Here is a 16,205-nt window from a genome sequence, read left to right on the forward strand (position 1 = left end):
CAACATCCATAGAACATTTCCTTTGTTCTCGGAAACGTTTAATGGTGTTGAAGCCGTTTGAACACTCCGTTCAGCATTTGCCCAACATCCGTTCAACTTTTGTTGAATGAATGTTGGTCAAATGTTGAAACCGTTTAAACGGGCCTTTTCGATGACCAGGAATGCATAATGCTCGACCATGTATGTCACTGTTGTGAAGAACTTCTGTACGCTGTTTACGAAAGCTTTTAGTTGAAAGTTAACTAAGGAGTGAGTTGGTGCTACCATGGCAATGAAACCAAAGATGATGTATTTCAAAAACCTTTTCTTTTAAGAAAATGTCGCGATGCTTATCGGTTTGTCAGCCCTTGTTGTAAGTCAACACATATATCTTTAACATCCTAAGGAATTCAGGTTCCTGAGTCTGTCAAAATTTGCCAAAACTGCAAGTGTGTCCAGAATGGAGGAGAGCGCAGCGACAGTTTTTGTAACTCCGACCGTAAGAAACAAACTCTTGATTTGTGTGATAAACTTTTATGGATTACGTTTTATGAAGAAGCTACATATGAACTATTAAACCTCTAATGTTTATAACCATCTGAAGAATGATTGTCCTAACGACTTAATCAATCTTCTATCTCTAAACGCTAACTTTCACTCTCGCCAAACCCACTAGTCTAATTTGTTCTTCACTTGTCCAAATTATAAGTTTACAACTTCCACTGGAGTGGTTTTCAATTGAGCGACGAAAGTAATTTTGTATTTGCTTTGATATTGCCTTTCTAATCACTATGATTGGCTACCAAAATTCGCGCCACTTTCTCAACCAATGGGAAGCCAAACCAAAACCACTCGAAACTTGCTCGAACGCGTTTTCCCGCGTTTGGCACCGGTTACATGCATTTGCTCCGAGTTCTGATTGGTTCATTGCGCTGTTTAGCTCTGTTCTTATTGGCCAAAGAAATGTTTTGGTTGTACAACACTCATTTGAAAACCGCTCCTTAAGATTTCGGAATCACCTTCCTTGAACAAGTTTGTACACAATGTAATAAAGCATATTTTAAAAAAGCAGTACATTCTGACATTCGTAATATAAAACTTTATTATCCTTTTTAGGTTAACTTTTCAATTATACTTCTTTTTTTTTATTTTTTACTGTTATCTGGATTGTAAATGCCATTAATTTTTTCGAACATTATAAATCACTGTAAATAAAGGCATTATATTCGGATTCGCACGTTGTTGTTGTTGTTGTTGTTTTTTTTATTTATTTATTTATTTTTTTTGTAATCAATGATTAAAAACCAAGAATATAGCTAACAATTCCCCACTGCGGAGACTGTGAGAAGACTCAGGTACGAGTAAGGGATTGTGGGAACGCTTGGGTCGACGGATGGACATCGCGCCAAAGAATAAGTGAATTTTCGGCATTTTCTCGGGGCAGCGTAGCTCTTACTAAATAGTTTTCACTTGAAAGAGTGTTTCCTATACAACTGACTGCCAAAGGATCCCATAATCCCTCACTCGTACCAGTTTCTCCGTGGTTTCTGAAGTGGGGAATATCGTAATTTAGAATATCATGGTATCGATGGTATCGACAATCGTTGTTTGAAAATATCATTAGGTAGACTGTTCACAGTCCCCTTTATTCCCGTGGGATTCTCTAGAATGGTACGCTTCGATGGAGTTGCCGCAATCTTGGTTTATAAAAGCGAGTGCGATCTGGGGAGAGTATCTAAACTACCGAGGGGAGCCGGAGTGGGGGTCAGTTACTCCCCAGATCACGCTCGTGTAAGATGGCGGCAACTCCATCGAAGCCTACCAGTCTCGAGAATCCCACGGAAAAATAGGGCGACTATGAACAGTCCAAAAATCAGGGCCTTAACGATAATAAACCCATAGGACCGCCAAGGCAACGAGAAGCATGATGCTCATAAAACGTAAGAACCATTTGAGTAACGGGCCTTCCTCGGCAAACTCCACCACTGTAAGCAGGACTTTGTCAGTTGTTGCACCGAGATGTCGGTTGCTCCTTTTCTCGGCGCCACCATTGGCTTCTGCCTTCTCAAATAAGACTGTGTATTTCCCATCTAGAATGAAAGAATAGAAAGTTGGGAATGGACGCTTTGATACGAAAGACGCAGCCTCGTTCCCAGTTGTTGTTTGCGCGAGGTCGAGTGTAACGTCACTCGTTGAGCTGATTTGGAAGATGCGCCCGGCACTAACGAGTTTAGTCCCAAACCTCCAACGTGAAGTTCGGCTCACTCGATAACTGCCACAAAAAGGGGACACGAGGCTGTCAGAGACGTATCATTCATTATCATTTAATATCAATCCAAACAACATTTTTACGGAAAGTAATCGATACAATTCCTGGAGTCTTACCTTTGTCCAGAAGCTCAACGGAATCGGTTTTCCTTACGTTGTACGCAACACGGATATCTTCATTTTCAACACTCTCGTTTTCCGCTTCTTCACCGATAGCTCCATGTGAAATAGGAGGCTCGTTGATGGTACTCCAAGTCAGGCCGCCCAGTTCTTCTCGTGGAATTTTCTTCGTGAACAAGCTTACTACGACCATCACCAGCCCGCTGACCCCAAATATGATCATTGCTGAAAATAAAAAAATTAAGACTCACCTAAAAACTCTGTCAATGTTGTGCCACACAGCATTAGTAACGCAAATTGTGAATTTCGACGCAATTTTGACGAGTAGGCAAACACGTCTTGAAATAACAGTGTTTGTATGGAAATCCTATGTCAAATAATTTTCATGAAACATTGCAATTGCTTCCGAAAAATTCATGAATTGGAAACGTTAGGCACTAGGCAAAGGATTTTACAGAAAATTACTGGGGAATGTAGCTGTGCTAGGAAGCATCTAGTTGCATTTCGACATTACCATAAACTGAATTTATCTGTATAGGGAACCAGCCATGAACTGCTACTAAAAATATTTCGCAGGAAAAAATACAGGGAAATGCATGGGAAGTTCAAAACACGACTGGAAGCTTTCTGGACAGCTACATGCCTCCATTTTGTTTTTGTTTTTTTTCTTTTTTTATTGTTGTTTTGTTTTGTTTGTTTGTTTTTTCTTAAAATCCTTTTCCTAGTGCTAAAAGCTTCCAATTCATGACACCTTACGATGTTTACACAATGTAGTATTCTTAATCCTCGTAGTTCAGACGAAGACGAGAATAGAAGCATAGAACTGAGAGGAAAGAGCTTCTCATTTATGGCAGAGCACAGGCCTCTTTGTTGAGCATTTTAAACCGCTTTAAATACATCGTTGAGGCAATGTTGTCTCGTTTTGGTTGATATAAAGCTATGGAAAAACTATCGCCGTCTGTTAAAAAAAAAATTCCTTTCGTTCATTCACGCGATGCTCCATAACACCAAAAGCACCATTCATAGTATACAGACATCCAAGGAACAAGATAAGAGAAAGGGACACAAAGCTATCTGCGAAATGGTTGAGTTCAAAAGGATTTTTCCAAAACAAAAAAAGGGAGAAACAATTTCACAACGAAACGACCCTCAGTTGATAACAACCTCGTTCCCAGGTCTCTCCTCGCTCCTTGAGAAGGGAAGAGGAGAGACCCTGGGAACGAGGTTGAGTTAATAAATCCTCACCATAATACAAGAAATGCATTTTGGCAAACGCAGGACGGTCATCAACTGCACCACATGAAGGAGCTTGGTAGACATTTCCCACAATGAACTTGGCCATTCCCAAGACGAACCCGACCAGGAGTCCCGACAGGGCACCAGCTGCCGTCAGTCCAGGCCACAGGATACCCAACCCAAACACCATGGTGATGGGCGGGGCAAGATATGACTGGATGGCTTGGATGTAGACAAATAGTTGAGTGCCGGCAGAGCCTGAAAACAACAGAACATGTGAATATATTAAGAGATAAAATGGACGTGATGGGAGTAATGCCAATTCTAGCAGGAGCGACTGAAACAACTGTAAGACAGTACCTTGAATGATTGGCAGCCAACATAAGCTGACACCCACAAGAACAGCAACGACCACGCGGCCAACAATGACCTGTTCTCTTTCCCTGGCCTAAAGTGAGAGAACAACAAAAAAATACATAATTGGGTGCGTTTAATATCAGTATCAAACTTCAAACATAATTCCGTGGCTTTCTGGACAAGGATCAAGTCTGTTCAGCAAATCAAGCGATAAATATGAAAAATTTGCAAGTTGGTAGAATGCTGTTGGTAAGTTGTTAGCTACGGATAATGGGGAGATGATTCAGAAAATTTAACTGCCTCAAAAGAAAGCCTCGACTGTTTAATAGTTAACGAAGAATGAACCAATCAGATTCAAGTATTCGCGATACAAAACAGCCAATATCATGTAACTGAGTTAAGACTCTCTGAAAGTTTGAATTCTGATAAGCGATCACCCTTAGGTTTATAACCAAGACCCCGTCTGACCCTGGATAAGTGCAAGAATTTTCCTTTTTTTTGTTTTTACCTGGGGTCTGATTCGCAGCCACACATCAACAGTGAAGATGGTGCCACTGCTATTGAACACTGATGAAAGCGATGACATTAGAGCCGCCATCATGACAGCCATCATCAAACCAACCAGTCCAGTAGGAAGTACATTGAGAACTAACCTAAAAAATGACAATTAAAGCTTTAAGCCCTAACAGTGATCAGCATCAAATTTCTCCTTGTAATATCAATGCTTTTTCAACCCCTGAGGTCATGAGAACTATGGATATGATCAACCAAGGTGAATTTGCTTCATATTTTAATAGCTTCTCCACAGTACGTTTATAAATAAAGTATGGGGACAAGATAAGAGAATTTGTACAGTGAAAACAACTTAAGTCAAACTTCTGTTACAGCGTCTTTGTCGCATCACTGACCGAAGCTTCTAAATTAATTGATAAGATCACGTTGGCTATGTATTTAACATTTCGTGGAGATGACCCACAAACTCATTGAGCTAAGCAAAAGGCCTGCATGGTTTTTAAGAGTATAACAAGCTCGCCCTAGGATATTTTTTCTGACATGTTTTTGAGAGAATTGTGTCCTATGATTTCCGCGGCGCTGCCCTTAAACTGTTCCCTATTAGGTAGGGGGGGGGGAGGGAGGAAGAGGAATGCGTGACGAGTCCAAAGAGCGTCTGAGAAGAAAGTTATAAGAAGCTCTGTAAGTGTGCATATAGAAGATTCTGGCCAAACCGCTGTAATTGAGGTCTCCCTATACACTTACTTAGGGTAAGCGTTATTGGTGCAGCCCCATTCGTTTCCACAGTGGAATTTGCAGCTCACAGGGTCTGGACAGGCAATGGAATCAGGAAACAAGACTCGACTTATCATGCCAGGCATTACCATGATAAACATCGGCAATACTTTCAAGAAACCGGCCAGAATTGTTCCCGCTTTGGCATGAGTGTTGTTCGTGGCACCAAGAGCGCGCTGGACAATCACCTGAAATTTTGCAATTAAACGAAATTATGTATTTTTTCCTGTGATGGCCATTGGCCATTTCCGAGTTGCTGTGAACCTCATTATGAAAGCGAGGCTAAGTGCAATGCTTTTCACATGAAAATTAGTTTTGTTTGCATGTGAATGAAAACTAATTTTCGTGAGAAAAACTTTGCACTAAGTCTCACCTTCATAATGAGGTTCAAAGCAACTCGAGAATGGCCTGGGTACAAATGCTATAAACAGATGAGAGTAAAAACGTGTTTCAGTTAAAACTATTTTGAATCTGTATCCTAAAACAGTAAAAATTTGATCTTTTAAATACTAAGATTTCCGCAACTTTCTGTTTCCTTCATCAGAGTTTAAAACATTTTTGCGTAATTTACGGTTGGTATTTGCCGCCTGTCCCCAGGGATGTTGCTATAAGTAAATAAACCTTTCCATTAAAACTATTTTGAATCTGATCTAAAAACAGTAAAAAATTTGATCTTATAAAAACTTTTAAATACTAAATTTTCGGCAACTTTCTGTTTCCTCCGTCAGAGTTTGAAACAGTCCAGGGATGTAGGGATGCTGCCATAGGAAAATAAACCTATGGGAAATGTATAAGCTCGTTAACATAGTTGTGGTCGTGGATTCAATTAGTTTACTTTTAATAGTAACGTTTTCGCTGACGTCACCGTCGTCGTTGCTAAAGCTCCCTAATATGTCCACACAAAAGGTGTCTTTTAGTAAAGAGAGAGAAACCGTCCATACTTGGTCTGTGCACCAATACCAAATTCCCATGATTGGCAATGTTATCCACAGAGACAACCAGGGATAGTCTGGGTCATCCAGTGGGCGAAACATGTTCGCCCAATATGGAGTCATCTTGAAGCAGCTTGGGTTTGAGGTTGCATTTGTAGGCAATATCGGTGTGATATTGGCCATGTATGTTGCAGCTGTTGTTGCAACTGTTGCCGTTGCATTGGAGACATTTGTTGCCAACGTTATCATCACTGTAGCTGTGGGAACATAAGGTTTACCAATGGCATTTCCATAGTGTTCCCACAGACCACTGTAACCACCAACTTTTATAAAACCTGAAAAGAATAAAAAAGGATCAAAATCCTTAACTAATACCCCAACAAAAAAAATGAGTCCTTGTCAAGCTTTGATAACGCAACCATTACAGAATACGGTTAAACACACGTAATGCGCCAATCAATTCGAACCTTCAAAATCTTTCCCTGCCATACCCGGGCATTTAACCATTTTTTTGTGCCCGGCCGAGAAGAAGGGTATTTGACGCAAATGGCCTTACGGAGAGAAGGGGATTTGAAGTTTGAACTCACCAAGAAGGGTCTCCACAAACTTTGCAGTGTCATTTAATCCCCGATTAAAAGTTAATCAAAGTTTTCATCTCGCTCATTAAAAATGTTTTTACGGGCTAATTTCAAGCTAACGGTACGTCAAATCTGAGGGACAAAAATCTCTATGAAGAATCTTTATTGGTTAGTAATTAACCCGAATCAAAGTTCACGTTAACCGACGATTAGCTTATTGGGCTTTGAGCTACTGGGCCCGGTCAGACAACTTGGCACAAAGAAGAAAAATTCACGGCTTCGAAAGTAATAAAAATCACGCAAAAGTAAATCATTGTGCTTACTTAAGATTGACAGCACAATGGCTCCAATGATCATGATGGCACACTGTAACACATCCGTGAAAATGACAGCTGTCAATCCACCTAAAGGTAAAAAGATCAAGAGGACTGTAAAGTTCTATTTCACTGCATGGCTTTATTTAAGCTTTAATTTGCACATTGTGGCCCAACTATCCAGTGAGAAAACTGGTGGGAACAGTCTTCAAGTTAGCGCAGAGAATGAAAAATTTATCTTCATGTGCTCACCTTCTCCACAAAACCTTTAACTTGGTCATTTCACGTTGTTGAGTATGGCGGAGAAATGAACCAAAATTTGTAACGCATCTGCGCAGCCGTTGTTTTGTTCATTAAGCCTTTTCTTTATTGAAGTTCTCGTTGACGCCGGCACCGTGTTTGCGTAAAGTCCCTAACATAAGATTTTACGCGTGATGACGATCATCCATGAAACAAGAACGCTATAGGCCTTTATCACAACACCCTTTTCGCTCTCTTCCCCACCCCCTCCCCCTGTGTGCAGTTATAAGCCTACCAAGAACAGTGTAGACAGCTGTGATGCCCAGAATACAAGCAGCAGAGATGTAAACATTCCAGCCAACAGCTTCATACAAAAACACACTGCCAGCATAGATGTCCACCTAGCAAAGGAAAAACAAGATAAATTAATTAATTAAACTTTCTCACAGGCATGTTCTAAACACGTCTTTAAACTGAATTAAGTAACTCTCTTTCTCCGTGGAATATGCATTAGGGAACTTAAGCAACGATGCCGGCAACGGCAACGAACACGTCACTTGAAAATATAACTTCGCGTTACTTCTACTACTTCGCGATTATTCCAATTCGTTCAACTTGTACAATATGGGTGAAGTATTCTGGAACTCAATTGATAAGAACGCCGTTCAAGTAACGAAGAAAAATGAAAAATTCACGGTCGTGTGCTCACGTTTTGTTCTCCACAAAACCTTTAATATGGTCATTTCACGTTGTGGTTTTGCTGATGACGGCAAAAAAAAAATGTACCAAAGCATATAACGCACGTGCAGGGCGATTGTTTTCCCTCATTAAATTGTTTTGTGGCGTTGTCGTTGCCGTCGCCGTCGTCGTTGCTCAAGTTCCCTAATTCAAGCGTTGAAGCAACCTCGTTCCCAGGGTCCTCTGACTCTGGAAACGAGGTTGGCTTTGACGACGACGATAACTACAGATGTTCGAAAGATAGTGAACTTTCCACTTGGTACGATCTCAGTCTGAATAAAAAATTTCGCAACATGTTTACCATTTGCGAGTATTTAAATTGTTGCTAATAAGTAGTTTGTTCCCGATGCTCAATTTTAGGCGTATTTCATTGTAAGTGAAAAGATGTTTGGTCTGGTGAGCTACATAAAATATACACTTACCGACGTCTTTGTAAACACGTAAGAAATCAACGCCACGGCAGTCAAATATGTCCTGATCCACCGACTCTGGAATCTCTTTTTCAGGTATTCAGGCATTGTAAACACCTGCAGGCAGCAAAAATGAAGATGAATAACCACTATTAAGTCGGAGCCGTTGGCATTGCACATAAGGGAGTTTAAGAAGCTGCTGTGGCGACGGCAACGAGCAGGTCACAAAACAATAGGATTTATGCGAAAAACAAAGGATCTGCACGTATGTTATAAATTTTGGTACATTTCTTTACATAGGAATCTTGTCCCGTTGACCACACCTTCAACCAGGTCCAGCTTTTCCATTCTTCTCATTTTTTCCTGATTTTATTTTTGTTGAGTTTATTATCAGTCTAGATTGGTTGTTAATGTTACTCGAGGTTCAAGAGTTATAAAATTGATATAAACTTATAGAATGTGTAGACAAACAATTTCTCGGGAATGTCTGATTCGAGGACACGGAATTAACTTCTCGGAAAACAAATGTTATTTATCAATTAGTAACTTCGATAGATGATGAACATTGCCTGACTCTCTAGATCTCAAGAAGAAAAGAAAGACAAGACATACTTAAGTTGCATGAAAATAACACGTCTCGCTGAGGTGCAGTTGAGATTCGGCGAATGGCGCGCGCCATTTCGACCCTTGCTCAAATACGCGAACGAAGGCAGAAATTGGAAGTGAAGCGTATATTTGAAATGCGGAAGAAATTAGTAAATTAGTAAATGAGCACTGTAATTGGTGCAAATGAAGTAGCATAACTGTGATGTTTTCTCATTTATTAATAGTAGAAACTGGAAATCAAAAACTCATTAATAATTCATAAGCCCATTGACCTATTTATTGGCGGGGTCTAAAACCACTCGGCTGCGCCTAGACTTTCAAAAAAGTCCTTCGTCTGATTTATATGGCGGTCTTAAACAGCTCATAAAAAAGCTCGCTCTGCTCGCAAAACTCGCGAGGTCGACTTGTAGCAAGTCTAGGCTGAGCCTCGTGGTTTTAAATTCCGATTATATTAAACACTGCTGCTCGTGTTTTAAACATTACATCAAAACAGTAGCATTATCAGAGTGTATAGAGACTTTGGTCAGCTAAAGTAAACGCATTTTGTCATGTCTATGCCAGAGTTAAACCTCAGTAAATATTATTTTTTAGCTGAGTCCGTGGATAAAATCCTCAGTACAGAGTGACCACTTTGATCGAAGCTAAGTATATGATTAGAGATGCTTTCCGTCGTGCTGTTAATCATGCTGCACAAATTTTCCTTGGATACTATCGGCAGTAACAAAGTACCTTTGGTTCCTAAAGGAAACTCACCCTTGATCGCAAGTAAATTGGCAGAAAAACCCATCCAAGAAGAAGCAAAACCCAGCTGGCCTGTAAACAGAGAATTAACAATACAATCACTCTTTATTGTTATTACTGCACGGACACTTGTAATCTATGAACAGTGTACTCATTGGGATTTAGAAAATAGCAGAGCGGAGCGCGGTCAAAAAAGCCTGGGGACGGTCGCAGCCCTTTCACCCCACCCCCACGCTACTACCAACCCCCTTCCCCATCTCCCTTGCGCTAGTCTCATTTGGCTTCGGGAGATTTTACAGACCACTTCCAATTGACGTTGTATGTAATTTTATAAGAGGGATTAAGCACCACGTTTACGGCAAACGACCAAACGGTTGAGATGACCACGTGACCATGTGTACCCCACTCGCTGTTTACAGTTTCTTAGAAAAATTGAGTTATTTCGCGTTAGCATCAAAGGTCAGCATTATTTTGTACTAAACGCGAATCATGCCGTTTGCCGTAAACGTAGTGCTTAATTTCTCCATTAAGTGGCATTAAGTGCCAGATATCTCTTTAGAGGAAGCTAGAGCATATGATGGCCAGCTTCCAGTGAGCTCGTTTGGTGTTAAGGGAAGCACAGATGACATGGCACTAACCTTACCGGGAAATACGGTGTAAAAAAAAGAACTGTCAATAGGCTATATGGCCATTTTTTGCATTTTTAACGACGTATTTGCCCTCCGAAAATAAAAAGCATTAGCTTTTCAGCGTTACAAAAGTTTGAGGTGACCTTTTAAGATAGAAAACGCTACTTTTTTGTCATAATTTAGTCCGAATTTCTGAGGCGGGTAACGGACTTGCCGAACAGTATCCCAGTACCCTAGTAGTACCCACTATCTCGCACAAACTTAGGAAGTGGTCAAAACGTACTACTATACTTGAATAGGACCCACCAAACCACAAAATAGATGGAATTCTCTGCCTACACCCCTGTTCCTCAACCACAAAAATATGGTCACGGTCTTTATTACACAGCCATCCCTCTATCCAGCAGTAAAAAATGACAGTGAGATTCAAACCTCATTTTCTTGTTTATCTAGCAATGCTAACTCCCGCTAGCTGAATATTTCTGTGTCAACTCCAATTTTAAAGCCAATCAAATTTTGTTGGTAATGTTAATGAGACAGGTGGTGTCTTCGATAATCCCCCCCCCCCCCCCTCTCCCATCAACCCCAGACAAGGTGGGTCCACTTAAAACAAATTTGTTATGACCAGTTTCCTTACCTGCCACTCATACGCCACGACAGCAATTCCAGTTGCGGCTCCCGACCCAGCCAATCCAACAAAATGCTCACTGCCCATGTTACTAGCGAACAGGCTTGGTCCTACCTGGAAAATAAATTAACAACGGATTTATAAGCAGCACGATTATAGACCGGCTAGCCATTGTAAATACAATGAAATCTGCAATTCCACAGCGACAAACCGATGAGTGGTGCCGGATCAGCAAATTATTTCACATACAAAATACTGACGGCAGACTGATCCCAACGGCGTAGGGGACGAGCTTGATAGAATAAACAACAAAGGCTAGAGTAACTGAAATATATTTGTTTGAAAAAAACAAATTTTTGCCCGATATTTCGGTTTGCATTGAAGGAAGGAATCCGCTCTATCACATAGTAACTTCACGTTTGCTTTGGTTGTGCTTTACTTCGCTCTGTGATTGGCCAGCAAAACACGCGCCACCTTCTCAACCAATCAGCAGCAAAACCAAAACCAATCATGACCTACTCGCACGCGTTTTTCCGCCGTTGGGTGGCATGGTTACATGTATTTGCTTCTATTTCTGATTGGGTCATTGTGCTGTTTTAGTCTGTTGCGATTGCGCCAGAGTAATTACTTTGGTTTTGGTTTTACGACACTCAAACGAAAACCGCTCTGAATCTAGTGAAACAAACACAGTAAGAACATACCGGACGCTGATATCTGTTGGACTACTAAACAGAAGAAATCTAACGTAACTACAACGATCCGCGGTGCCTTCGCACTAAACGGTTATAAATGAAATCTGCATAATTTGCGGGAATCAACACGCATTTAAATAACTATGCGAAAGCGCAGGCCTGGAAACGGTCCCCATAGACCGAAATTGTAATTCGTCTTTTACACTGTCTATATTCAAAAAAGGCAAACTCATTATTAAAGGATGCAAAAACATGATCTATTCAGCATAAAACTTGAGCGTATTAAAAAATAAGAGAGGATCAAACAAATTTTCACTGGAAGAAACTTATAGGCGCATTATAAACAAGGCATCGCAGAGAGAATTCGAAAAGCTATTATCGTTGCGCGTGACCGCGTGTTGTATGCGCGTCATCCTCTTATGTTTCTTTACCATTGTGTTGAACTAGTGTCTGAGAACTCTCAAACACCAGTGCACCGTGTCTCGCGCGCGATTCCCTCAAGAGGAAGGTTGGACATGCCCTGCTCGTGAATTGAAGGCTGAACAAAAGTGACTTACCGCCCACCACATCATGGATCTTCCGGCCAAAAAGTACGTTTCAGCAGTTTCAGTTTTTCCTCTCTGCTTTCTGAACTTGGACTGTGGAGAAAAACAACAACAACAACAACAACTTTCGATTAAAAATGTTAAACTTTTTCTAGTGTGTTCGCCACTATAGTGTTTGGCGTGCTCTGAGCTTTTCTCTCGGCCCGCCGTCCTCGAAAACTCGCTCTTTCCACTATGAAATGGAAGACGGCATCTTAACTACTTAAAAGTCTCTGTTTGTAAAAAAGCGAAAAACGAACCAAGTTCAATCAATCAATAGATCATTTTTTTTTTCAAACATAACATGAGCAGTGGTTTGTTTGCCGCGCAAATAACTACAGCTAGTCGAGGTGGAGAAAGACGAACACTACGTTTTTACATGGTGATAAAGATTTAAAGTATTGCAAGTTCTACGGGAGCTTCTTTCCTCTCCGCCTTTAAAATGTTCTTACGCCACGAAACTGATCTAGTAAAAAATACTTTAGACTAAATCTTAAGCCCTAACAGTGGTCAGCATCAAGTTTCTCCTTGTATATCAATGCTTATTCAACCCCTGAGGTCATGAGAATTAAGGATGTGATCACCCAAGGTGAATTTTCATGATGTTTTAATAACTTCTCCCCAGTACGTTCATAAGAAAAGTATGGGGACAAGATAGGAGAATTTGTTCTTTGAGATTAGGGGTTAAAGGGTTAATAGACAACGGTTAAGAGATTTACACTCGTATAGAAGACAAGATAATAATAGTGATAATAATAATAGTAATAATAATAATAATAATAATAATAATAATAATAATAATTTATTCACTTATATTGCGCATTTTCCATGATAAGATAAGATGTATAAGATAAGCTTCTTCTTGTAAAAAGTCAAGATTTGGTTGAAAAAAGGCACAAAAAGGTTCAATGCGTTTCGAACAGGTGCAAAGATTTATTTAAGAGAAAAAGAAATTGGGGGGTTAGGTGCACTTTAACCAGATGCACATCATGACATGACAGCTGTTGACACACGCATCTACACGTTTCTTTCTTTCTTTCTTTCTTTAGTACCTTGGGAGGACTCCCGGGGAGGGGGGGAGGGGGGTACTCCGGATTTCAAGTGACGGGGATGACCGAATGGGGACAAAAATCAAAACCCCCAAAAAAATTCCTGGACCAAACAAACAGCAGTAAAACAAGTTTGGTTGTACTTTATTCGCAGAACTACGCGGCCGGGATACGCGGGCACTACCACAAATCTTCAGATTGTTTTGAATACCCAAAAAAATCCCTACTAAATCAGGCCACCCAAAACAAATACTTGCCAAATTTTCCCACCCTAAAAAATCCCGGAATAGAAAATTTCAAACCCAAAAAAATCCTTCGATCATCCCCGTCACTTGAAATCCGTACCCCCACCCCCACCCCCTGGGGGAGGGCAGCGCAAGTAAAGGCTGAATCGACACTCTTGTTTTCAGGTTTAAGTGTTTACAAATAGTTAATGTGGTACTTGCTATAAATTACATACATACATACTTAGACACTACTTACATGCATGCTTTATTACCACTTCCCCAAAGAGGATTTTCGGAGGTAATAATATATAGTTAAGCTAAAAATTAATTATACAGTCAAGCTAAAAATTAATCATTAAACGTAAAATAATGCTGGAATAGCTGTAATCATAATAATTATAATAATAGTCTAGTTGACTTAAACAGAGTAAATAACATGGCATAATCAAGCAGAAGTGCAAAAGTTGCTCAGAGGCGAGACCTAAGGCGGCGTTTAAACACGTTAACCGATTCGCAAAGTTTAAAATCGTTTGATAAGGAATTCCATAAAGTAACTGCCTTATAATTACCTCATAATCCCGTCGGGATCCTGGCGTACAATAATATGAGCTGAAAATTACATTTTTGAACTTACCCAAAGACCAATAACGATACAACATAGAAAATAAACCCCGATGATAATCCAGTCAGCGACTTGCATTGACCTTTGTTTCTCGTCAACGAACACCATCTTGAATGCACGCTTAATTCTTCGACTCGCTGCAGAAAACTGAACGCGACCACGTTGTAAATTAAACCTACGGTGATTTCAATCAAAAACCAGAATTCGAGTGATAACTAAAAATGCTAAGCGTTCGTTTCTATGAAAATGGTGACGTTTCAAACAAGGCAAGCTTTGAAATAATTACTGGCCGCGGTTGACTACACACCCGTGTACGGCGCAACAGTCAAATGTGTCTAGGAGGTTTAATAGTCCTATTGTTTTACACAACATATCAATTGACAGATGACAGTAAACACTTATGACTGGCCTCGAGGGAAACATTCGTGTTCGCCGAGTCTCAAGTCGTCGGGGGAAACATTGGAATTTTTGGTGGGGGTGTGCAACTTGTTCTCCAAACCCTGACTCTATTTCAGACCAAAATATGTAATTTTCTGGTTCCTTTTTCAGACATGGTCTCTAGAATGCACACCCGTTTTCAGACTTTTAAATTAAATCTTAAATGGTTAATTACAAAATATATAAGCAAACATGTAAAAGCAAGATACTGTAGGTTCCCCGGCGAGGACTCCAACCTCGATCCCCTCGCAGGTGAACCATATTTTCGCATAGTACGTTATATCTTGCTTTCACACGTTAATCAGGTTAATACTTACTTTGTTCTTACTCCCGGGGGGGGGGGGGGGGGGAGGGGTACTCCTCGGAATTCTTGGTGGGGGTGTGCCGCCCGGGTCTTCAAATCCCGACCCTATTTCAGACCTAAACATGCCATTTTCCACACCCTTTTTCAGACCTGACCTCTAAAATTCATACCCGTTTTCAGACCTGATAATTATGCATCAGTGCCGAACGGAAGCTGATGCAAGGAGTAAAAGTAAGCTGGAATGACATAGTTTATCTATTTCTTTTTCTCGCTATCAGTTGGTCGTTCCAGTTACGTACTGAGAAGAAAAATATGTTTGTAAGCTTTCGTAAATGTTCCCTGCCCCAAAAACCCGACCCGATTTCAGACCGTAATTGTCAAAATCTACACCCGTTTTCAGACCAAAACGGCTGAAAAACCATACCCTTTGGGGCGGCACATACCTATATACCTTATATAGGAGAGTACCCCCCCCCCCCCCGGGTTTTTACTGTACCAAACGTAGACGATATTCACCGGTCTCTGACGTTTCATAAACTGCTGCAGATACTGTGGAACTCCGCTCTACGGACACCCGCTTAAAACGGACACACGGACATTACAGTTTCGTTTGTCCCTACGAAAAGTTCATATATCGTCTCTAAAATTAACTCGCTCAATACGGACAACGGACACACTTTTCTGTGTCCCGAGTGACAAACTCTCATGCATCAGCTTACATCGTTAACCCCGCTTTTAATGCGGACACTGGTTACCTATGCACTGTCCAGGACTGTCTGTCTTTTTTGCGATGTTTGACCCTTATACTGCAGCCCTTTATAAGGTTTTCTGCTTACTATAGCTACACAAAACGTTCATTTCCTTGGCCGAGCGTAAGATTTCTTTATTTTGAACTTTTTACAGTTAGTTACTGATAGTGACTGTACAGTCAAGAAATTAAACAACGATTTGTTGCCGTAAAAATGTCTGCTTTAGTCTTTATATCCACTATTTATTCCATAAAACATGTGCCCATGACGTTTTTTTTTCTCCGACAGCTCGCTTAATACGGACACTCGGATAATACGGACACTTTGGCACGTCCCCTTGGTGTCCGTATCAACCGGGTTCCACTTGATATATTGTCTTGATGCCTGGCACCGTGCCAGGGCATGGATCGACGCTACCTCAACGGGTAGTACTCGGGCACAAGTCCTCGGTACATGGTACGAAGAGGATTCTGTCAC

General features: G+C 40.7%; 1 protein-coding gene across 3 annotated transcripts; it reads right to left on the minus strand.

Moving 5' to 3' along the window:
* Positions 1–302: 302 nt before the first annotated feature.
* On the minus strand, positions 303–14,538 carry LOC146459044 (sodium/mannose cotransporter SLC5A10-like). 3 transcript variants are annotated; one of them, XM_085089768.1, is made up of 14 exons: positions 14,250–14,538; positions 12,313–12,393; positions 11,073–11,177; positions 9,819–9,878; positions 8,472–8,576; positions 7,607–7,712; positions 7,081–7,161; positions 6,189–6,514; positions 5,218–5,435; positions 4,469–4,613; positions 3,964–4,051; positions 3,613–3,861; positions 2,365–2,592; positions 303–2,069 (listed from the first exon to the last, which is right to left on the minus strand). In XM_085089768.1, exons 1-14 carry the CDS (start codon positions 14,343–14,345, stop codon positions 1,861–1,863), a joined length of 2,097 nt encoding a protein of 698 aa, XP_084945894.1. In that variant the 5' UTR covers positions 14,346–14,538; the 3' UTR covers positions 303–1,860. The 3 variants fall into 3 exon arrangements, with proteins under 3 accessions (XP_084945894.1, XP_084945896.1, XP_084945895.1); XM_085089769.1 differs by lacking the exon at positions 303–2,069 and adding an exon at positions 2,116–2,251; XM_085089770.1 differs by lacking the exons at positions 9,819–9,878; positions 11,073–11,177; positions 12,313–12,393; positions 14,250–14,538 and adding an exon at positions 9,072–9,797.
* Between the last annotated feature and the right edge of the window lie 1,667 nt (positions 14,539–16,205).

The sequence above is a fragment of the Pavona decussata genome, unplaced genomic scaffold, assembly GCF_977016875.1.
Source record: "Pavona decussata unplaced genomic scaffold, jaPavDecu1.1 SCAFFOLD_223, whole genome shotgun sequence".
Taxonomy (NCBI): Eukaryota; Metazoa; Cnidaria; class Anthozoa; order Scleractinia; family Agariciidae; genus Pavona; species Pavona decussata.

What these genes read in the sequence shown, in the direction of transcription:
- LOC146459044 (XM_085089768.1), bottom strand. Translation starts at nt 14,345, where the DNA reads ATGGTGTTCGTTGACGAGAAACAAAGGTCAATGCAAGTCGCTGACTGG. An exon ending in TCGTGGCGTATGAGTGGCAG is followed by an intron (nt 9,879 to 11,072) that starts GTAAGGAAACTG and finishes CTCTGTTTACAG; the next exon opens with GCCAGCTGGGTTTTGCTTCT. An exon ending in ACCAATAACGCTTACCCTAA is followed by an intron (nt 4,614 to 5,217) that starts GTAAGTGTATAG and finishes GTCATTTTTTAG; the next exon opens with GTTAGTTCTCAATGTACTTC.